Source organism: Conger conger, chromosome 10, assembly GCF_963514075.1.
Source record: "Conger conger chromosome 10, fConCon1.1, whole genome shotgun sequence".
NCBI classification, from domain to species: Eukaryota; Metazoa; Chordata; class Actinopteri; order Anguilliformes; family Congridae; genus Conger; species Conger conger.
In genome coordinates this window covers 39,562,692-39,578,295 of record NC_083769.1, presented here as the reverse complement: position 1 = coordinate 39,578,295, position 15,604 = coordinate 39,562,692, and the positions used below count along the sequence as shown (strand labels likewise).

Sequence of the window (15,604 nt, the reverse complement as noted above, 5' to 3'; positions counted from 1 at the left end):
GACACGCAGGGCTTCAGGGTTTTACAGCAGAGAGATGACACGCAGGGCTTCAGGGTTTTACAGCAGAGAGATGACACGCAGGGCTTCAGGGTTTTATAGCAGAGACGACACGCAGGGCTTCAGGGTTTTACAGCAGAGAGACGACACGCAGGGCTTCAGGGTTTTACAGCAGAGAGACGACACGCAGGGCTTCAGGGTTTTACAGCAGAGAGATGACACGCAGGGCTTCAGGGTTTTACAGCAGAGACGACACGCAGGGCTTCAGGGTTTTACAGCAGAGACGACACGCAGGGCTTCAGGGTTTTACAGCAGAGAGATGACACGCAGGGCTTCAGGGTTTTACAGCAGAGAGACGACACGCAGGGCTTCAGGGTTTTACAGCAGAGACGACACGCAGGGCTTCAGGGTTTTACAGCAGAGAGACGACACGCAGGGCTTCAGGGTTTTACAGCAGAGAGACGACACGCAGGGCTTCAGGGTTTTACAGCAGAGACGACACGCAGGGCTTCAGGGTTTTACAGCAGAGAGACGACACACAGGGCTTCAGGGTTTTACAGCAGAGAGACGACACGCAGGGCTTCAGGGTTTTACAGCAGAGAGACGACACGCAGGGCTTCAGGGTTTTACAGCAGAGAGATGACACGCAGGGCTTCAGGGTTTTACAGCAGAGAGACGACACGCAGGGCTTCAGGGTTTTACAGCAGAGATGACACGCAGGGCTTCAGGGTTTTACAGCAGAGACGACAGCCAGGGCTTGAGGGTTTTACAGCAGAGAGACGACACGCAGGGCTTCAGGGTTTTACAGCAGAGAGACGACACGCAGGGCTTCAGGGTTTTACAGCAGAGATGACACGCAGGGCTTCAGGGTTTTACAGCAGAGACGACAGCCAGGGCTTCAGGGTTTTTACAGCTGAGAGGCAGGAGAACTAGTGAGGAGCTGTCAGCTAGTATTGAGAATGTATCCACTGCTCATTCAAAGCTTGATGGAACGACTAAAGGCTAGGCAAATCCTGCCATCTACTATACATATGGACTCCCCATCCTCTCGGTGAAGGCTGTAGAAATCTTAGAAGTACTTCTGGACTCCATGTAGCTCGATGTCAGGAATTCAATTTCATTCAAGTTTAGTTCTATTGAAGCTACAATGTAAATTGAAAATCTCAAAATGTAATAAATGTAAAGATAATGTGTAGAATTTGAAAACCCCTTATCAAGAATTTTATTACCTCTTAATAAATAACAACAACCTTGGCATTATTGTGACACTGAATAAAACTGGCAACCTTCAGCTCATTTATTAACATTTCTGAAATCTTCTATCATGAAGCAACACAGTACATATGACTGTTTCTATTTGTAATATTTGAGTTCTGAATTTTTTTTTTCTGAGAACTGCAATAACAGTTCCCCACTGTACAAAATCGTGTACATTATGCTGGCTAATTTCGTTTTGTGAAAACAGTCAGTCTGCTGATGCCTTTGGGTTTGGAATATGTTTATTAAAGCACCACATGGTTAGAAGCTGGATTGTTATTTTTAAGTCAATATGTGTGCACTGCTATTTGTGAGCCGATAGTGGTTGTGTGCATATTGTGTGTAGAGTATACATTCACAATTTTGCATATGCATTCACAGTGAGAAATTCGATGGTTATTATTTCCCTTCTGTCAGAGTCCAACAGCAAAGTAAATCTGACTTTCTCAATGTTTAGTCCACTCGAATAGAGCATAATTTTCTCAAGAGTGCAGTAAGGTAGAAATTCCATCCACTGTTTAATTGCGGAAGAAGCTCAATTATATTTTTTTCACTGCAGTCGTAAAAGTTAGTTAATGGATACGCTGTATGAGACTCTGGAGGCTGATCTTTCTGCTGTTCTGAATAATTGATCATTCCAGTAAGTTTTCATTTTTTGACGTCGTCAGATGATTTGTATCAAGTCCCTTATTTCCAACGTACATCAAGGACACTTAGACGATGCAATGAGGACACACTGATGTAATCTGTGGGGTGTATAATGACTTCTATGAAAATTATTAAATTGATATGAATTATTTGTTACATGGACCCATTTAAAATGACATAATGATCGTTGAGTGTTATGAAGGACGTTGCAACTTACAGTAAGGACATCACTTTTTCATGGGCTAATTCATATCCTAATATATGGCTGTAAAGTTTAAATGTTTTAACTGGCTGCAGTAAAGGTTTGTCAGGTTATATTACAGTATTTAGCTCAGTAAGACATCATTCTGCATATAGCGATATATTGCATCCATAAACATCTGATTTCTGATAGGTCAGTAGCCACGGTGGGGTGAATATGCAGTAAGAGACAGAGGACAGCCTTGCCTGATGCCCTGCCCCAGTGGAAAGGGTTAAGCCAATGTCACATCTGTGTGGACTTGGGATATGGGAGACAATGAAGAGCTTAGTTTAATAAATGTTTCCTGTGAGTCACCAAATTGAGATGGTACTGTAAACAGAAAATCTGTGTAAGTCAATCTTAAGGACAAATATCGATTGAATACTGGCCAGTCTTTATGAATCAGTTCTGGCATTTTCATCAAAAATATTACCACTTTTAGTTTTTATTGAGTTTCTTCTACTTGAAGAGCTTGCTATAGTCCTATAATCCTTTTTATAACTGTGAGCCATTGCTTTTTTTTTTGTATCAGTGTGTCGCGTTATATAGCATGTGAATGTCCTCCTCCAGCAAATTTACTTTAGTATTCTCAACATTCTTATCACCAGTAGAGTGAAAAGTCTCTCTTCTTGTCCTTTTAATATTGTCCTATTATGGATTTAATATTCTCTTATATCCCAGTTTATGCGTACCTACATTAGATATTCAGGGAAACGCCCTAGCTGCAGCCGTTTATCATGAACAAACATTCTTTGTAATTCTTGAAGGCACCCCTAATAACACATTTACCATATAGTAGGTCTGAACATAGTTTGAAATGGACAGTGGTATATCTCTTATCTGTGCGCCCTACTCATAACGTATATCACATTTCAGATTAACCATCTACAATTCTTTATTTGAGCTAATTACATTCCATCTTGTCCATTTACAAGTGGCTGTACCGGAAGACCTTCCTGGCAGATTCATAAACGTCTGCTTCAGGGCTTTAATTCTGAGATTTTCGGAGTCAGGAAAGCGGTGTCTTAGATCCAAACACAGTAATTGCAGAGTAATGAATGTGTATTTCTATGTCAGTCCCAAGTGCTTCCAGAATAAGTCAGACAGCTGGACAAATAGACTGAGCTTGGCAAACAAGGTTGTCAGAGCAGAATGCGAATGATGGGTGGGTGGGTGTGTATTCTACTGAGAAAAAGACACATTTCCTGCCTCCATTTACTGCACAGATTCGCCAGCCTCTAAAGAGGTTTGAACAGCATGCCACAGATTTGTTTTACTTTTCCTTCTGACAGGTAATATGTGGAATAGTGATTCATTTGTTGTTGTATTCTGTAATTGCTAGTAATATGGTTTCTTAATATTTCCCATACTTCAGGTGCGTGTGTGCATGAGTGTTCAAGTTAAATAGAATTAATTTAGCAGCACCAGAGATAAATATATATATTTTTAAATGACATGAAAGTCTTTCTTGAAAAGCGTGGATTTAGTCCAGGGGCGATGTCTAATGTATCTTAGATGCAATCAAGAGTTTGGGGTAATGCAATGAGTTGCTATGGTAACACTATATCAATGGGAAGTGTATGAAATCCTACACCACAGATGGATATGAATCAAAAGCCTCTCCTCCTGCTAACTGGCCAGCAGTTATGGAGACTTAATTCACAGGCCAGTGTGGGACACCCACATCTCCAGCTGAATGCCTGTGCCCTGGGTCGACATGACCCACGCTAAAAGAAACCACACGGTTACGGGATTGTTCGACAACCATCTGTCATAAACTACCGTGTAAATGAATTCATGTTGGTAACCATGGTGACAAGACAGCGAATGACCTTAATATTCCACAGTGAAATCTCTGGTGACGAGCAGCTCTTAAGATTTCATTCCCCATCCTGGGGCCTGGGTATCAGAGATCTGGGTCTTAAACGGTGACATAATGGGACTTTGTTCGGCTGGGGGTGCAAAGCTGGTGCTGATTTTGCGGCCATTGGATGCTGTGCACGTGTTGCTTTGGAAACCCCCCAGAGCTTTTGGCTCTTGTAATATTCAACATTCAAGCTGAGTTTTCTGTGTATTTTAAGTTAGAATTAGCTTGCTCTGTTTCTAGGTGTCATGGTCTTCCGCAGAGAAACCACACTGTAATTCACAAGCTCCACCTAGTGATTTATCCGTATCACTGCAACCAGGAACCAGCACACAGGCGGACAGCATGCCACTGACGCCACACTGAGAAATCAAAAGAGGCTTAATTCTACTGTGTCACTACAAGAATAAAGACATGCAAATCCTGTAAGATCTGTGGGGAAGATGTGTGTGTGTAATGCAAGTAACTCTTTTCAATTCAATCCTATTATTTTAATTGAGCTTCCCCAATTAACTGATGGGAGGGCAAAATAAGATGGTTTCCAACCAGGTATTTTCGCAATTAGTCTGTGTATATTAAGGTCTCTTTTTTCATTTAGCTGTGCCATTCTTAAGTTCAGTGAAAGATACACTTCCCTTTCAGCTTGGGTTCTGTGCTTCGGCTGATGAGATGGTCTGTCGATGTAGGTCAGGCCACAAGCTTTTTACTCTGGCCTGGTTTGTTTGTTTCTTTAAATTGAGGCGAAAGATGTCTTTTAGACATTCACTCCATTTGGTGTGATTACTTTCACAAATGCCCCGGGGTGATTCTTTAGTCAGCACTGCTCCACCCATGCAGAAAGCTATTCGGCTTCAGTGCAGTCACTTCTCTGATTTAAAGTGGACACAACAAGCTAGAGGCATATCTCACTCGGAACTGCTTTCCTGTGGGCGCCTAGTTGCGTTGCACTACAATAGTTATTTAGCTGATGCTTTTATCCAGAGCAACTCACAGTTGATTAGATTAAGACAGGGACAATACCTCAGATTGTTCAGAGATGGATGGAGCTAATCCAGGGGCAACTGCTGCCAACATAACATGAGTTTACATATGATGAGGTGGAGCCGGTTGTGTATATCCACTGCTGACCTCCAGCCATTGTCCATTAATGACACAGACATGTTAAAAGCAGCGCATAATTTGTCTTTTCTTTAACACACCTCTATGTCTCATTAGGGACACATTTAAGGCCACTGTACTGTGTTACTTTCAACCTCCCTCTGTACCACGTATCTTATTTGTAATGTATCTTAAGTTGTAAATTTGATCCAAACCGTGTTGAAAGTAACAAATGAGTAACAATTGTGTAAAAATCGTGTTGGATATTAACACATCCTATTCGAGAGTGCATAGCCCAGACTCCATACTATATGGCCCAGCCTGCTCTTGTTGTCTTAACTAAAACTTAAGGGAATAAGAACAGCGATTGTATTCGAGGCCATGGTGTGATACTCTGTCTGGCACCCCCTCTCCCCCTCCTCGGTTGCCAGATGGTACCACGGGCATCTGTCAGGGCGCGATGCGGAGAAACTGCTGATGGAGAAGGGCAAGCCGGGCAGCTTCCTGGTGAGAGAGAGCCAGAGCAAACCTGGCGACTTTGTCCTCTCCGTCCTCACCAACGAGGAGAAGCAGGAAAACATGGACCGCAGGACCAAGGTCACGCACGTCATGATCCGCTGTCAGGTAGGGGCACGCATGTCGTGTCGGGGCCGGCATTGGCTCAGGCGGTAAGAGCAGCTGTCTGGCAGTCAAAGGCTTGCCGCTTCAATCCACCGCCCGGGCTGTGTGGAAGTGTCTCTGAGCAAGACACCTAACCCCCAAAATGCTCCTGACAAGTTGCATTGGTGCATTGGTACCTTGCATGGCAACCAATTGCTGTTGTTGGGTGAGTGTGTGTATAAATGGGTGAACAAGAAGCTTCAATTTTACAGCACTTTGGATAAAGGCGCTATATAACTTCCAACCATTTACCATTTAACCATGTCACGATCTGCTGTCAGGTAGGAACATGCATGTCATGATCCGCTGTCAGGTAGGCACACCCATGTCACGATTAGTTGTCAGGTAGGGACACATGTCGCTCCAGGAACGTGCCATGATCCGCTATCCAGTACAGGCATGTATATCATGATCTGCTATCAGATACGGCCGCATCAGGCCTCCACACAAGACGCTCTTAATCAAAGTGGCTTTCACTGCTTGCGTCCATTAACTTTCATACAGTCCATTTATACAATGGCATATTATAGGAGTTTTTTTTTCGCTGTTTTGTAGGATGGGAAGTATGACGTTGGTGGAGGGGAGAGGTTTGACACCCTGGCAGACCTGGTGGAGCACTACAAGAAGAACCCCATGGTGGAGAAGAGTGGGATTGTGGTGCACCTAAAACAGGTGAGAAAGGGCCACGTGTCAGCTTGCTGTGTCTAGATTCAAAATTGCAGAGTTTTCCTCCTTTCCCCTCATGTCTAATGGCCTGAATCCAAATTTTTTCTCCTCATTGGCTCTGTCTTTTTGTATGGGAGAACATAAAACTTGTGCACTCATGTGAAATTTGTTATTTTCACTACACACAAAAACGACTCGCCATTATAGTAATCTTTATTTTTCCACTGACTGCTAATACTTACTCAATAGAGTGCAATAGATTGTTTTTCCCTACCGTGGGAGTGTGGCCTATTTACGAACTGTCTCTGTATGGAATACATATCTCTGCCCTCATCATTATACTGTTTATCTGCTAATAAATACCGTTCTACAAGGCATCAAATGTAACTAACATGTGTGGTTGTTAATAATATGAATGGGTAAGTCTGTGATGACATTAATTCATATTCCTTTTTCTGAATTGAAGCCCTTCAACGCCACCAGGATAAATGCAGCCAACATTGAGAACAGGGTCCGAGAGCTCAACAAAATGGCCGACAATTCTGAGAAGCCAAAACAAGGGTTCTGGGAGGAGTTTGAGGTGGGTCTGTCATTGAGAAAAGACTTACAGTAAAGTATTCCTGTTTCCTCTGTTACCACTGTGTTTGTTATTAAAAGTTAATATGGTTCCAATATCCCATGCTTCCTTATCCTTGGGTGACCCAATATGATGGCATTATTTCAACTCATGGAGACTGCTCACTTTTTAAATGCTAATGAGAAGGGGATGTCTACCCTGATCTTCGGGGTTAAACTCTATGGTACCCTAGGCCTCCACTGCCTGTGAGACTGAGGTCACTTGCCAAGTTGATGTGTTCTAATTGCAAGTTTTAGTTTGGCTCTCAGCACAGTATACAGTAGTCATTCCTAACCATTGTTTGTCATCATCACTGCAGTACATGTTAGGTTCCTCTAGGGGGTGCTAGGGTGGCACATTAGCTCTGACATGCTGGATACAGCCTCCACTGAGTTTAGTGCCCTGAGCAACAGCTCCACAGTCCTATTAACTGCCGCTAATAATTTTAGACAATGTCGGTCTGTGGTATGGATTTTACCCAAGTGGCTGTTCCATGTGCAGTGTGTGCTTTTCCTCCTGTTTTCCCAGGTGCTGCAACAGCAGGAATGTAAGCTCCTGTACCCTAGGAAAGAGGGACAGAGGCCAGAGAACAAGAGCAAAAACAGATACAAGAACATCCTACCCTGTGAGTGACGATTTCCAGGCTCTTACTGTAGGATACCACAGTGTGCTACAAGGACTAGGAAAAATGAATGCTGGGTATTTTAGGCTGCTGGGTTGCTCACTTGGTAAAAGTGGTGTTTGTGGTCCATGAGTTAGCACCATGGTCTTTGAATTTGGCCTGTGCCAGTGCTGACTGCAGACCCTGCTGGGGTGCCGAACGGTTGGCTTTGTGTCGCCCCAAGGGATATATGCGAGGGGTTGAGTTGGTTGCGATAGCAGTGTTCATTGCTCCAGTGACCTCTCAAATTCAGGGTGATGGGATGGGATTGGAGATGCCATATTTTAGAAGAAAAAACAGCTAGAGTAGAGGAGAAGACTTGTGACTGCCTAGTATTGTGACTGACCTACCTCTGTCTGCATCCCTCTGTCCATGTCTCAGTCGACACCACTCGGGTGGAGCTGAAGGACGTGGAAGCAGAGAGGCCTGGTTCTGACTACATCAACGCCAACTACATCCAAGTGAGTTCAGTCTCAGTGCTCTTTCCTTGTGTCTGTCAGGACAAAAATAAAATGCTCTACAGTGCTTCCATTTTAGGTGTTGGTTAGTGTGAAATGATGTGTGCTAACTGGTGAAATAACTTTGGGATCTTTTAATCTATTTATTGGGATGCATTAGTGTGCTCCTAAATTGTTCAACTTGTTGCACCTTGTGTGCTCCTTGTCCTTGCAATTATTCATCCATTTCTGTGTAGTTTATCCATTTCTTTTTACCCTTGCAGAACTTAAGTGAAGAAGGACACTCTGTGGATGAGGGAAAAGTATACATTGCCACCCAGGGCTGCCTGCAGAACACCATTGTAGACTTCTGGAAGATGGTGTACCAAGAGAACACTCATGTTATCGTCATGACAACCAAGGAGATGGAGCGAGGCCGGGTAGACTTATTCAGTATCTGTCCTGTTTTGATATTGAACCTGACCATGATGGCCATGAGAAGATCTTCATAAAATTACTATTATCTAATCTGTTATTGAACATGACCATCTCTTCATATTACCAACTGTTGAAAATTCTCCCAAGTGTTTTATAACTTTTTTTTTTTTTTGCTGTTTGACTGAAAATGTTCCTGAACAGAACAAGTGTGTGCGGTACTGGCCGGACATCAAGTGCACAAAGGAGTTTGGAAAAGTGCGGGTGAAGAACATTGAGGAGCGGCCGGCACAGGACTACGTTCTGCGGGAGCTGGAGGTCACTCGACTGGACCGGGTGAGGGCTGGGATTATCTGTTTTTTGACGAGAATGTCCAGTTTCTAAATTATTTGTCCAGTTTGTGGTCTCAACCAGACAATGTCCAGTTTCAGTAATTGTTGGAAGAAAGCAATTACTGAAACAAAACAAATTTGCTATTACGCTTCTGGGATGTTGTCCGATTTTGACAAATTTTAAATGTGGCAACCCTTGTAAGGTGCCATTTCCCAAAAGTTGTTTCTTTGCACCGTTGCTGCAGTGAAAATCATTATGCTGTGGAACGAGTTTGGATGTGTCCATCCTGCTCCGGGGCGTATTCTGAGTTTTATTTCTGGTTCTGCTTTTAGAGTGACCCTCCCAGGTACATCTGGCACTACCAGTACCTGACCTGGCCAGACCACGGTGTCCCGAATGAGCCAGGGGGGGTCCTGAGCTTCCTTGACCAGGTGAACCGGGCCCAGAGTGCTTTTCCCCGGACCGGCCCCATTGTGGTCCACTGCAGGTGGGAGCGGCCATCTTACATCTACTTACTGCTCTTCTTCAAAATGTCTGCTGTACTTTCTGAACATGGCTTCTCTTCTACACTCTCAGTGCAGGGATTGGAAGAACTGGAACCATCATAGTCATTGACCTTCTCATCGACATCATTAATAGACAAGGTGAGGATTGCCACTCAAAATACCATACACGTTTTCTTCTCACACTGATCCAGAGAGGTCATATGTCTGTTTGCCGATTGTGTTAATCCATTCACAGTTCTAATGCTGTAGATGTTCTGGCCTTTGTACATTCCACGCTATTAATCTTCAAGAGGGAATCTAATCTTTCTAGAGAGGTTTCTGGTTTTTGGGATCAGTGGCCACCTCTCTCACTGGGTGTTACCGCCCCTGTCTCCTCACCCTCACCGCTCTCTCCTCGGCACTCCAGGGCTGGACTGTGACATCGACATCCCGAAGACCATCCAGATGGTGCGACAGCAGCGCTCCGGCATGGTGCAGACGGAGGCCCAGTACAAGTTCATCTACATGGCCGTCCAGCAGTACATCGACACTGCACAGAAGAGGCTGGAGGAGGAGCAGGTACCTAGGCCCTAGGCAGAATGTTGTTTCGGGGGCCCAATCTTGTTTTAGTGGGGGGTGATTTTTACGATTGCAGACCTCTGGGGGTCTCTTCAGACCGATGGGGCCCTAGGCAATCGCCTATGTCACCTATGCTGAAAACCAGCTCTGCCAGCGCTCTAACATGACGAGGGGTAGCATTAGTTGGAAGTATGACAAATTCATCGCAACACTGTGAATCAGCTAGTCAGAGTGTTTTGTACAGATGTTCCATAGAAAGGATGTGTATGAGACCAAAGAAAATGAACATACATTCTTAGTGTTAAATTAATGTTTAACAGTCCAGTATGGAGCAGAAGAATTCTATTACATCTAAAGGCTCCCTTCTAAGAGTTGATTTTGCATGAAACATTTTGCTGTGTAGGTAAACCCCTGTAAAATGGTCAGGTGTTATGAAATGCTAAATTGTTTTTCACGTGTTTCACACGCACAACTCGGGCAGACTAGATCAAGCAAATGTTTGAAATGTAAAGTCTTTCCTTTCTACACGTTGATCTCAAACACATTATCTCTCACAGAGACCTCCACAAGGTCCTTATGGAAAAAGAAAGAATAAAAATAATGAGGGTGGATGGGATGGTATACAGTATAAGAACAAGGTGTTTTGTCAGGTGAGTGCATTGATGGGGGAAGAGAACAATTCATTTCTTGTTCTAGTTTTTAATATAAAATCTAATCAAGTGCTTTCTCAACAAAAGTGAAGTACGAAAACATTGGGACCTTGACGGGAAGTTAGAAATTACATTAACATTCAATCTTGCTTGCATATTATTGGGGTCTGTTGTCAGCTTCCCTTGGGTAGATATTCAGCTCAGATATCTTATAGCTAGACGCTTAAAAAAATAGCATTTGTGGCGCCCAACTATGGTGTCTGCATGTCTAAGTCTAATAAAAAAGTTTTTTCATATTTAGATTCATCTTCTCTAGTTCAGACTCAAGTTAGGCTTCTTTTAAACTAAAGGCATGTACAGCTAGGAAAACTTTGCTATTGCATACCCTGAAGCTACCCTCTCATATAGCTGCTCTGATTTCCTGACAAACATACTCATTACTATGATTGCCAGTGGGGAGATTACATCAGCGATACGCTATTGAGTCTCTGTCATGTGTCTCTCCACTCTAATTTGGTACGCTGCATGCTGGTTGGACATGTGGCCCAGTAGAATGCTTGCTGTGAAAAAGAAGGCTTGGATAATTGTCGTTCTGCGTTTGGTCCAGCGCCTGCTTTTAATACAAACAGTGTTCATTCTGCTCCACATTTGCTGTTTAAGAGCTGGTGAAGGCAATTGTCACTAGTGCCCTCTGTTTGTCAAATTCCATCACACAGTTCACAAGCTTTACTGTCTGCTCAAGTTATTCCGAATTGCAATTTGACCCGTGCACTGGAATTGCAGTTGAACTCATTTGAACTTCTCGCCAGCCACACATACCCTAATTATATCATGTCTGTGAATTGTTGCGTTGCAGAGGAGTAAAATGATGGAGCGAGAGTACTCGAATATTAAGTATCCTCAAGTGACGAACTCCAGGCAGACGACCATCACCATCTCACGGTCATCCTCCTCTGTGTGAGTACAACAGGCCAATAGCTGTGCTAACGTACACTCACTGAGCTCATTATTAGGTATTGCTCTACTGCTGCTGTTGCCTATCCACTTAGAGGTTTCACGCATTGTGTGTTCAGAGATGCTCTTCTGCATACCACTGTTGTAATGTGTGGTTATTTGCATTGTTGTCACCTTCCTGTCAGCTTTGACCAGTCTGACCCTTCTCCTCTGACCTCTCTCATTTACAACATGTTTTTGCCCGAGATCAGCAGTTTCTGAGATACTCAAACCACCCTGTCTGTCACCAACAATCATTCCATGGTCAAAGACACTTAGGCATTCTGACATTTGGTCTGAACAACAGCTGAACCTCTTGACCACGTCTGCATGCTTTTATGCATTTAGTTGCCGCCACATGATTGACTGATTTAAATAGTTGCATTAACAAGCTGGTGTCCAGGTCTACCTAATAGAGTGCTCACTGAGTGTATGTGAACAGCAACTCCCCGTCTCATTATGTGCCTGGGAAAGTGAGATCACACATGAAGCATTCTCCATGAGCCCTCTGTTAAGTGTATGTCTATGGACTGAGTATCCACAGAACATCCATTTCAGTGAAATTGCCTCTGTTTATCCACTTTTAGGTTATTAAACATCCTTGGAAGTATAGTCTGTACATTGGTCTTTCCAAAGTATTTTTTCTTGGCAGAATCTTTGTATAATATTATGTAGCATTTGTAAGACCAAGGATACGGTAGTTGAAGTGGAGTACAAAAGACTGCCATTTATATGCTATTTTGTTGTACAGTTGCATCTTATGAGCAGTGATGTGGATATAACTGCAGGTTTTCCCTGTAAAAGAAGATCTGAAATATTGAGACTGAACAGATGGCTGTTTGGGTGAAATGGAGCAGAGTAGACATTACGGTAGCTTACTGCGCTGCAGGGATCAGCAAACTATCGTCCTCAAGGGCCGAGAACTGCTGGCATTCCACCCTCCCTTTACCTGGGAGTCAGGTGTGTCGACGGTCTGGCCAATCGGTGGCTTTAATTGTTCAGTTAATAGACCCTGGAGAAAAGAAAACCATTTGGTAGATTTGCATTGAGGGCCAGCTTTGATTATCCCTGCTGCACTGGCACATTTAGGGGTACAACTGAGGGTTCTGAGAGGCTCCATGTGAATTATGAATTTCTTACCGGTCAGTTCCTCTTTGATGTATGCTTATCCCAGATGCTCATTATGGTCATTATATGTGGGGAAAAGTGATCTTTCACCTGGAAAACTGCCCCTTTCACCTGGAAAACTACCCTTTTCATTTGGAAAACTGGCCATTTCAGGATGACTGATGACTCTGCGTCCGTGTATGAGAACCTGACCATCAAAAACCCAAAGAAGTCTGGGAGCGTTAACAGCAGGAGATAAGAGGTGTGGGGGCCCTGTCGTTCTCCTCTTCGTGAGTACACTCCTTCACAGTAATCAGGACACACAGACACGTGGGGAGGGCAGGAACTAGGCAAGGAGGCTGAAAAGCAGAAGAAGTTTATCATTTATTTTCCAACATGTGATACAAATGACCCATCTTAACAGAATTAGTGTTTCCTCTTGGCTGGCTCTCCCTGCCAAAACACAAAGGGCTGGTTGTTATGCTGATGTCGCAAAAAGCTAGCAGAGAGCAGGTGTCCTTGTGTGTTCTCCTGATAGCTGCAATGGCAGCTACTGTGTTGCCATGGAAAACTGTAAAATGTGCGTTGGTTTAACGTCAGGGGCTTGTTTTGTCTGTGCTTATAGCTGCAAAATAAGAGCTGTTTGTCAACTCCCGACTGACGGACTGGTCTGCCGAGGGCACGCCGAAGGGCTGAAGATCTGAAGATACTATGGAGACACGAGCTGACATGCAGAAGTCTCCCACCACAGAAAGGAGTGTGGTGACCCCTCTCCCTCTCTCTCTCTCTCTCTCTCTCTCTCTCTCCCTCCCTCCCCCTCTCCCTCTCCCTCTCCCCCTCCCCTCCCCCTCTCTCTCTCTCTCTCTCTCTCTCTCTCTCTCTGTCTCTCACTCCCCTCTCTCTGTCTCTATCTCATGCCCTTACCAGCTTGCATTCGCATATGAAAGTGCCTCTTCCACAGCTAAGCCTGTTTTAAGCTCTGGTCCAACTAACAGTGAACCTAGGAGAAATACTTGTTCTCTGACCCAACTAGTCTCCCTTAGTTGTAATAGACTAACAGAAATATATGCAATTCTATATTTATTGTATTACTGGGGTTATCCAAAGGGTTATCCACTGCTGCTCAGCATGTTGTCCGGCCTACTGGATACTGGACTCTACTTTAGCATGACCACAAAGACCTCTGTCTTATGTGGTTTTCATTTTCTTGGTGATCAGGAGTGGTTAAGTAGAGTGAGGTGATCAGAGCAGTTGTTTACCAAGTACTTTGGCACACCTGCGAGCAAAAGTGCTGACATTGTAGTCCCCACCTTCAGTCTGGGTGTGAGAATATTTTTCTTAACAAGCGTCAGCAAGTTGGCCATTAGAATGATAAGGGCCACTGGCCTTGCGTGAGATATTTGTGCAAACTTTGGAAAATTGCACTTTTATTTCTGAAAAGTAAGATAAATATAGTGAATGTGTGGGGTTTTTACAGCTTGCAGTGCTCTGGTGATCTGGTGCACCTCCAGGTTCTTCTGCCAACTGCAGTGCAGCCTACTTCCTGTCAGGACAGGAAGTTGTGAATAGTCTGAAGGCTGTCTGTGCCCCGACATATCCGCCTTTCCTCATGCTGGGCTCTTAGTGGATTGAGGGTTCCCCTACCACAGCAACCGACTAAACCACTGCGCTTTTATTAAGGCTTATTCCACTCTCTCCATTTGTTTCATTTTCTTTTTTCTTTTCTTTTTTTATGAATCCCATTTCCCCCCCCATTCATTATCTTTGGTGCAAAAAAAGTATTTGTTTTATAATTTTTACCTTAGTGTTTGTTGGTATTTCATTTTTGAGTATCTGATTCTAGGCTGAGTTGTTGTCCCCACAGTGTAGTGCAGGTGTCAGTGTGCTGGAAATGAGAAAGCAGCTGCTTCCTGCTACACTCAAATCTCCTTGCTATTTTAGCAGTGAAATCCATACAGTTCCTCTTACAGAGAAGCCGACTATGCAACATAAAGACATGCGTAGGGGCTGTGTATAGTTACAACACTCAGCTTACATGAGTACATTGAGCAGAATGTGTGTTTATGGCTTCACCCCAATGGGCAGTGGTGGGAAATATACCTGTAGGTCACATGACCCTGTGGAATTCTCCGGATGATGTCACCGAATTGGATGGCGCGTTGTGGTGAAACATCTCCCTGGTGGGCCCTAGCCCTAACCTCTGGGCGTGTGACGTCTGAACTGAACAAAGCTTTTGTGCGACATAGCCACACCAGATGGCCCCAAGCCCAGGATTAAGGAGCAGATTTGCGTAAGAAAATATTAATTTACCACAAGGCCATAATCCGGGCCTGATGAGAGCGGGAGTAAGCGGACGGTGGTGACGATGTCGGGGGGGGGAATTCGCTGTTACGGGAGATTTCACCATATTCTCCGCCAGCTCAAGCGTGTGACCTCTGACCTTCTGTCTGTGACTGTTGACCTTAATCCTCCTCCTGGCAGCAGACGATTGCTGTGATGTCACCACACCAGCAGGACAGGTGTGTGCGCACGTGTGTGTGCGCGTACGTGTGTGCGCACGTACGTACGTACGTGTGTGTGTGTGTGTGTGTGTGTGTGCGTGCATATGTAGGGTACTGGACTCTATGTGGAGGAGCACTTGAGTTGACTGAAAAGGTTGCTGTCTGAAGGGGTCTGTGAAGAAGGTCGGTAACATGCCATTGAGGGTGGTGTGAAATCACTGTCGGTCTCAATAATGCATATATTTGTCAGGTATTTATCAGGTATACCATATAAGATCATATTCATTTTCTGTCATATTCTTTTATATGTTGTTAACTGCTTAGGGATGCTGCTGCAATTCAGTCCACAGTGCACTTTGTTTCTTGGGTTTTTTGA

At 44.1% G+C, this 15,604-nt stretch overlaps 1 protein-coding gene across 3 annotated transcripts in view; it reads left to right on the top strand.

The window, feature by feature from the left end:
- Positions 1-15,316, top strand: part of ptpn11b (protein tyrosine phosphatase non-receptor type 11b) — a 42,573-nt gene extending 27,257 nt beyond the window's left edge. For 2 of the 3 annotated variants that reach the window (XM_061257351.1, XM_061257349.1), the window contains 13 exons: positions 5,537-5,729; positions 6,321-6,437; positions 6,898-7,011; positions 7,576-7,672; positions 8,090-8,169; positions 8,430-8,585; positions 8,785-8,916; positions 9,246-9,400; positions 9,490-9,557; positions 9,826-9,977; positions 11,484-11,584; positions 12,902-13,017; positions 13,353-15,316. In XM_061257351.1, coding sequence (XP_061113335.1) covers positions 5,537-5,729; positions 6,321-6,437; positions 6,898-7,011; positions 7,576-7,672; positions 8,090-8,169; positions 8,430-8,585; positions 8,785-8,916; positions 9,246-9,400; positions 9,490-9,557; positions 9,826-9,977; positions 11,484-11,584; positions 12,902-12,986 — 1,450 coding nt within the window. In that variant the 3' untranslated portion in view covers positions 12,987-13,017; positions 13,353-15,316. The remainder of the gene's footprint in view (positions 1-5,536; positions 5,730-6,320; positions 6,438-6,897; positions 7,012-7,575; positions 7,673-8,089; positions 8,170-8,429; positions 8,586-8,784; positions 8,917-9,245; positions 9,401-9,489; positions 9,558-9,825; positions 9,978-11,483; positions 11,585-12,901; positions 13,018-13,352) is intronic. The other variant, XM_061257350.1, reaches the window with a different exon arrangement.
- Positions 15,317-15,604: the final 288 nt, after the last annotated feature.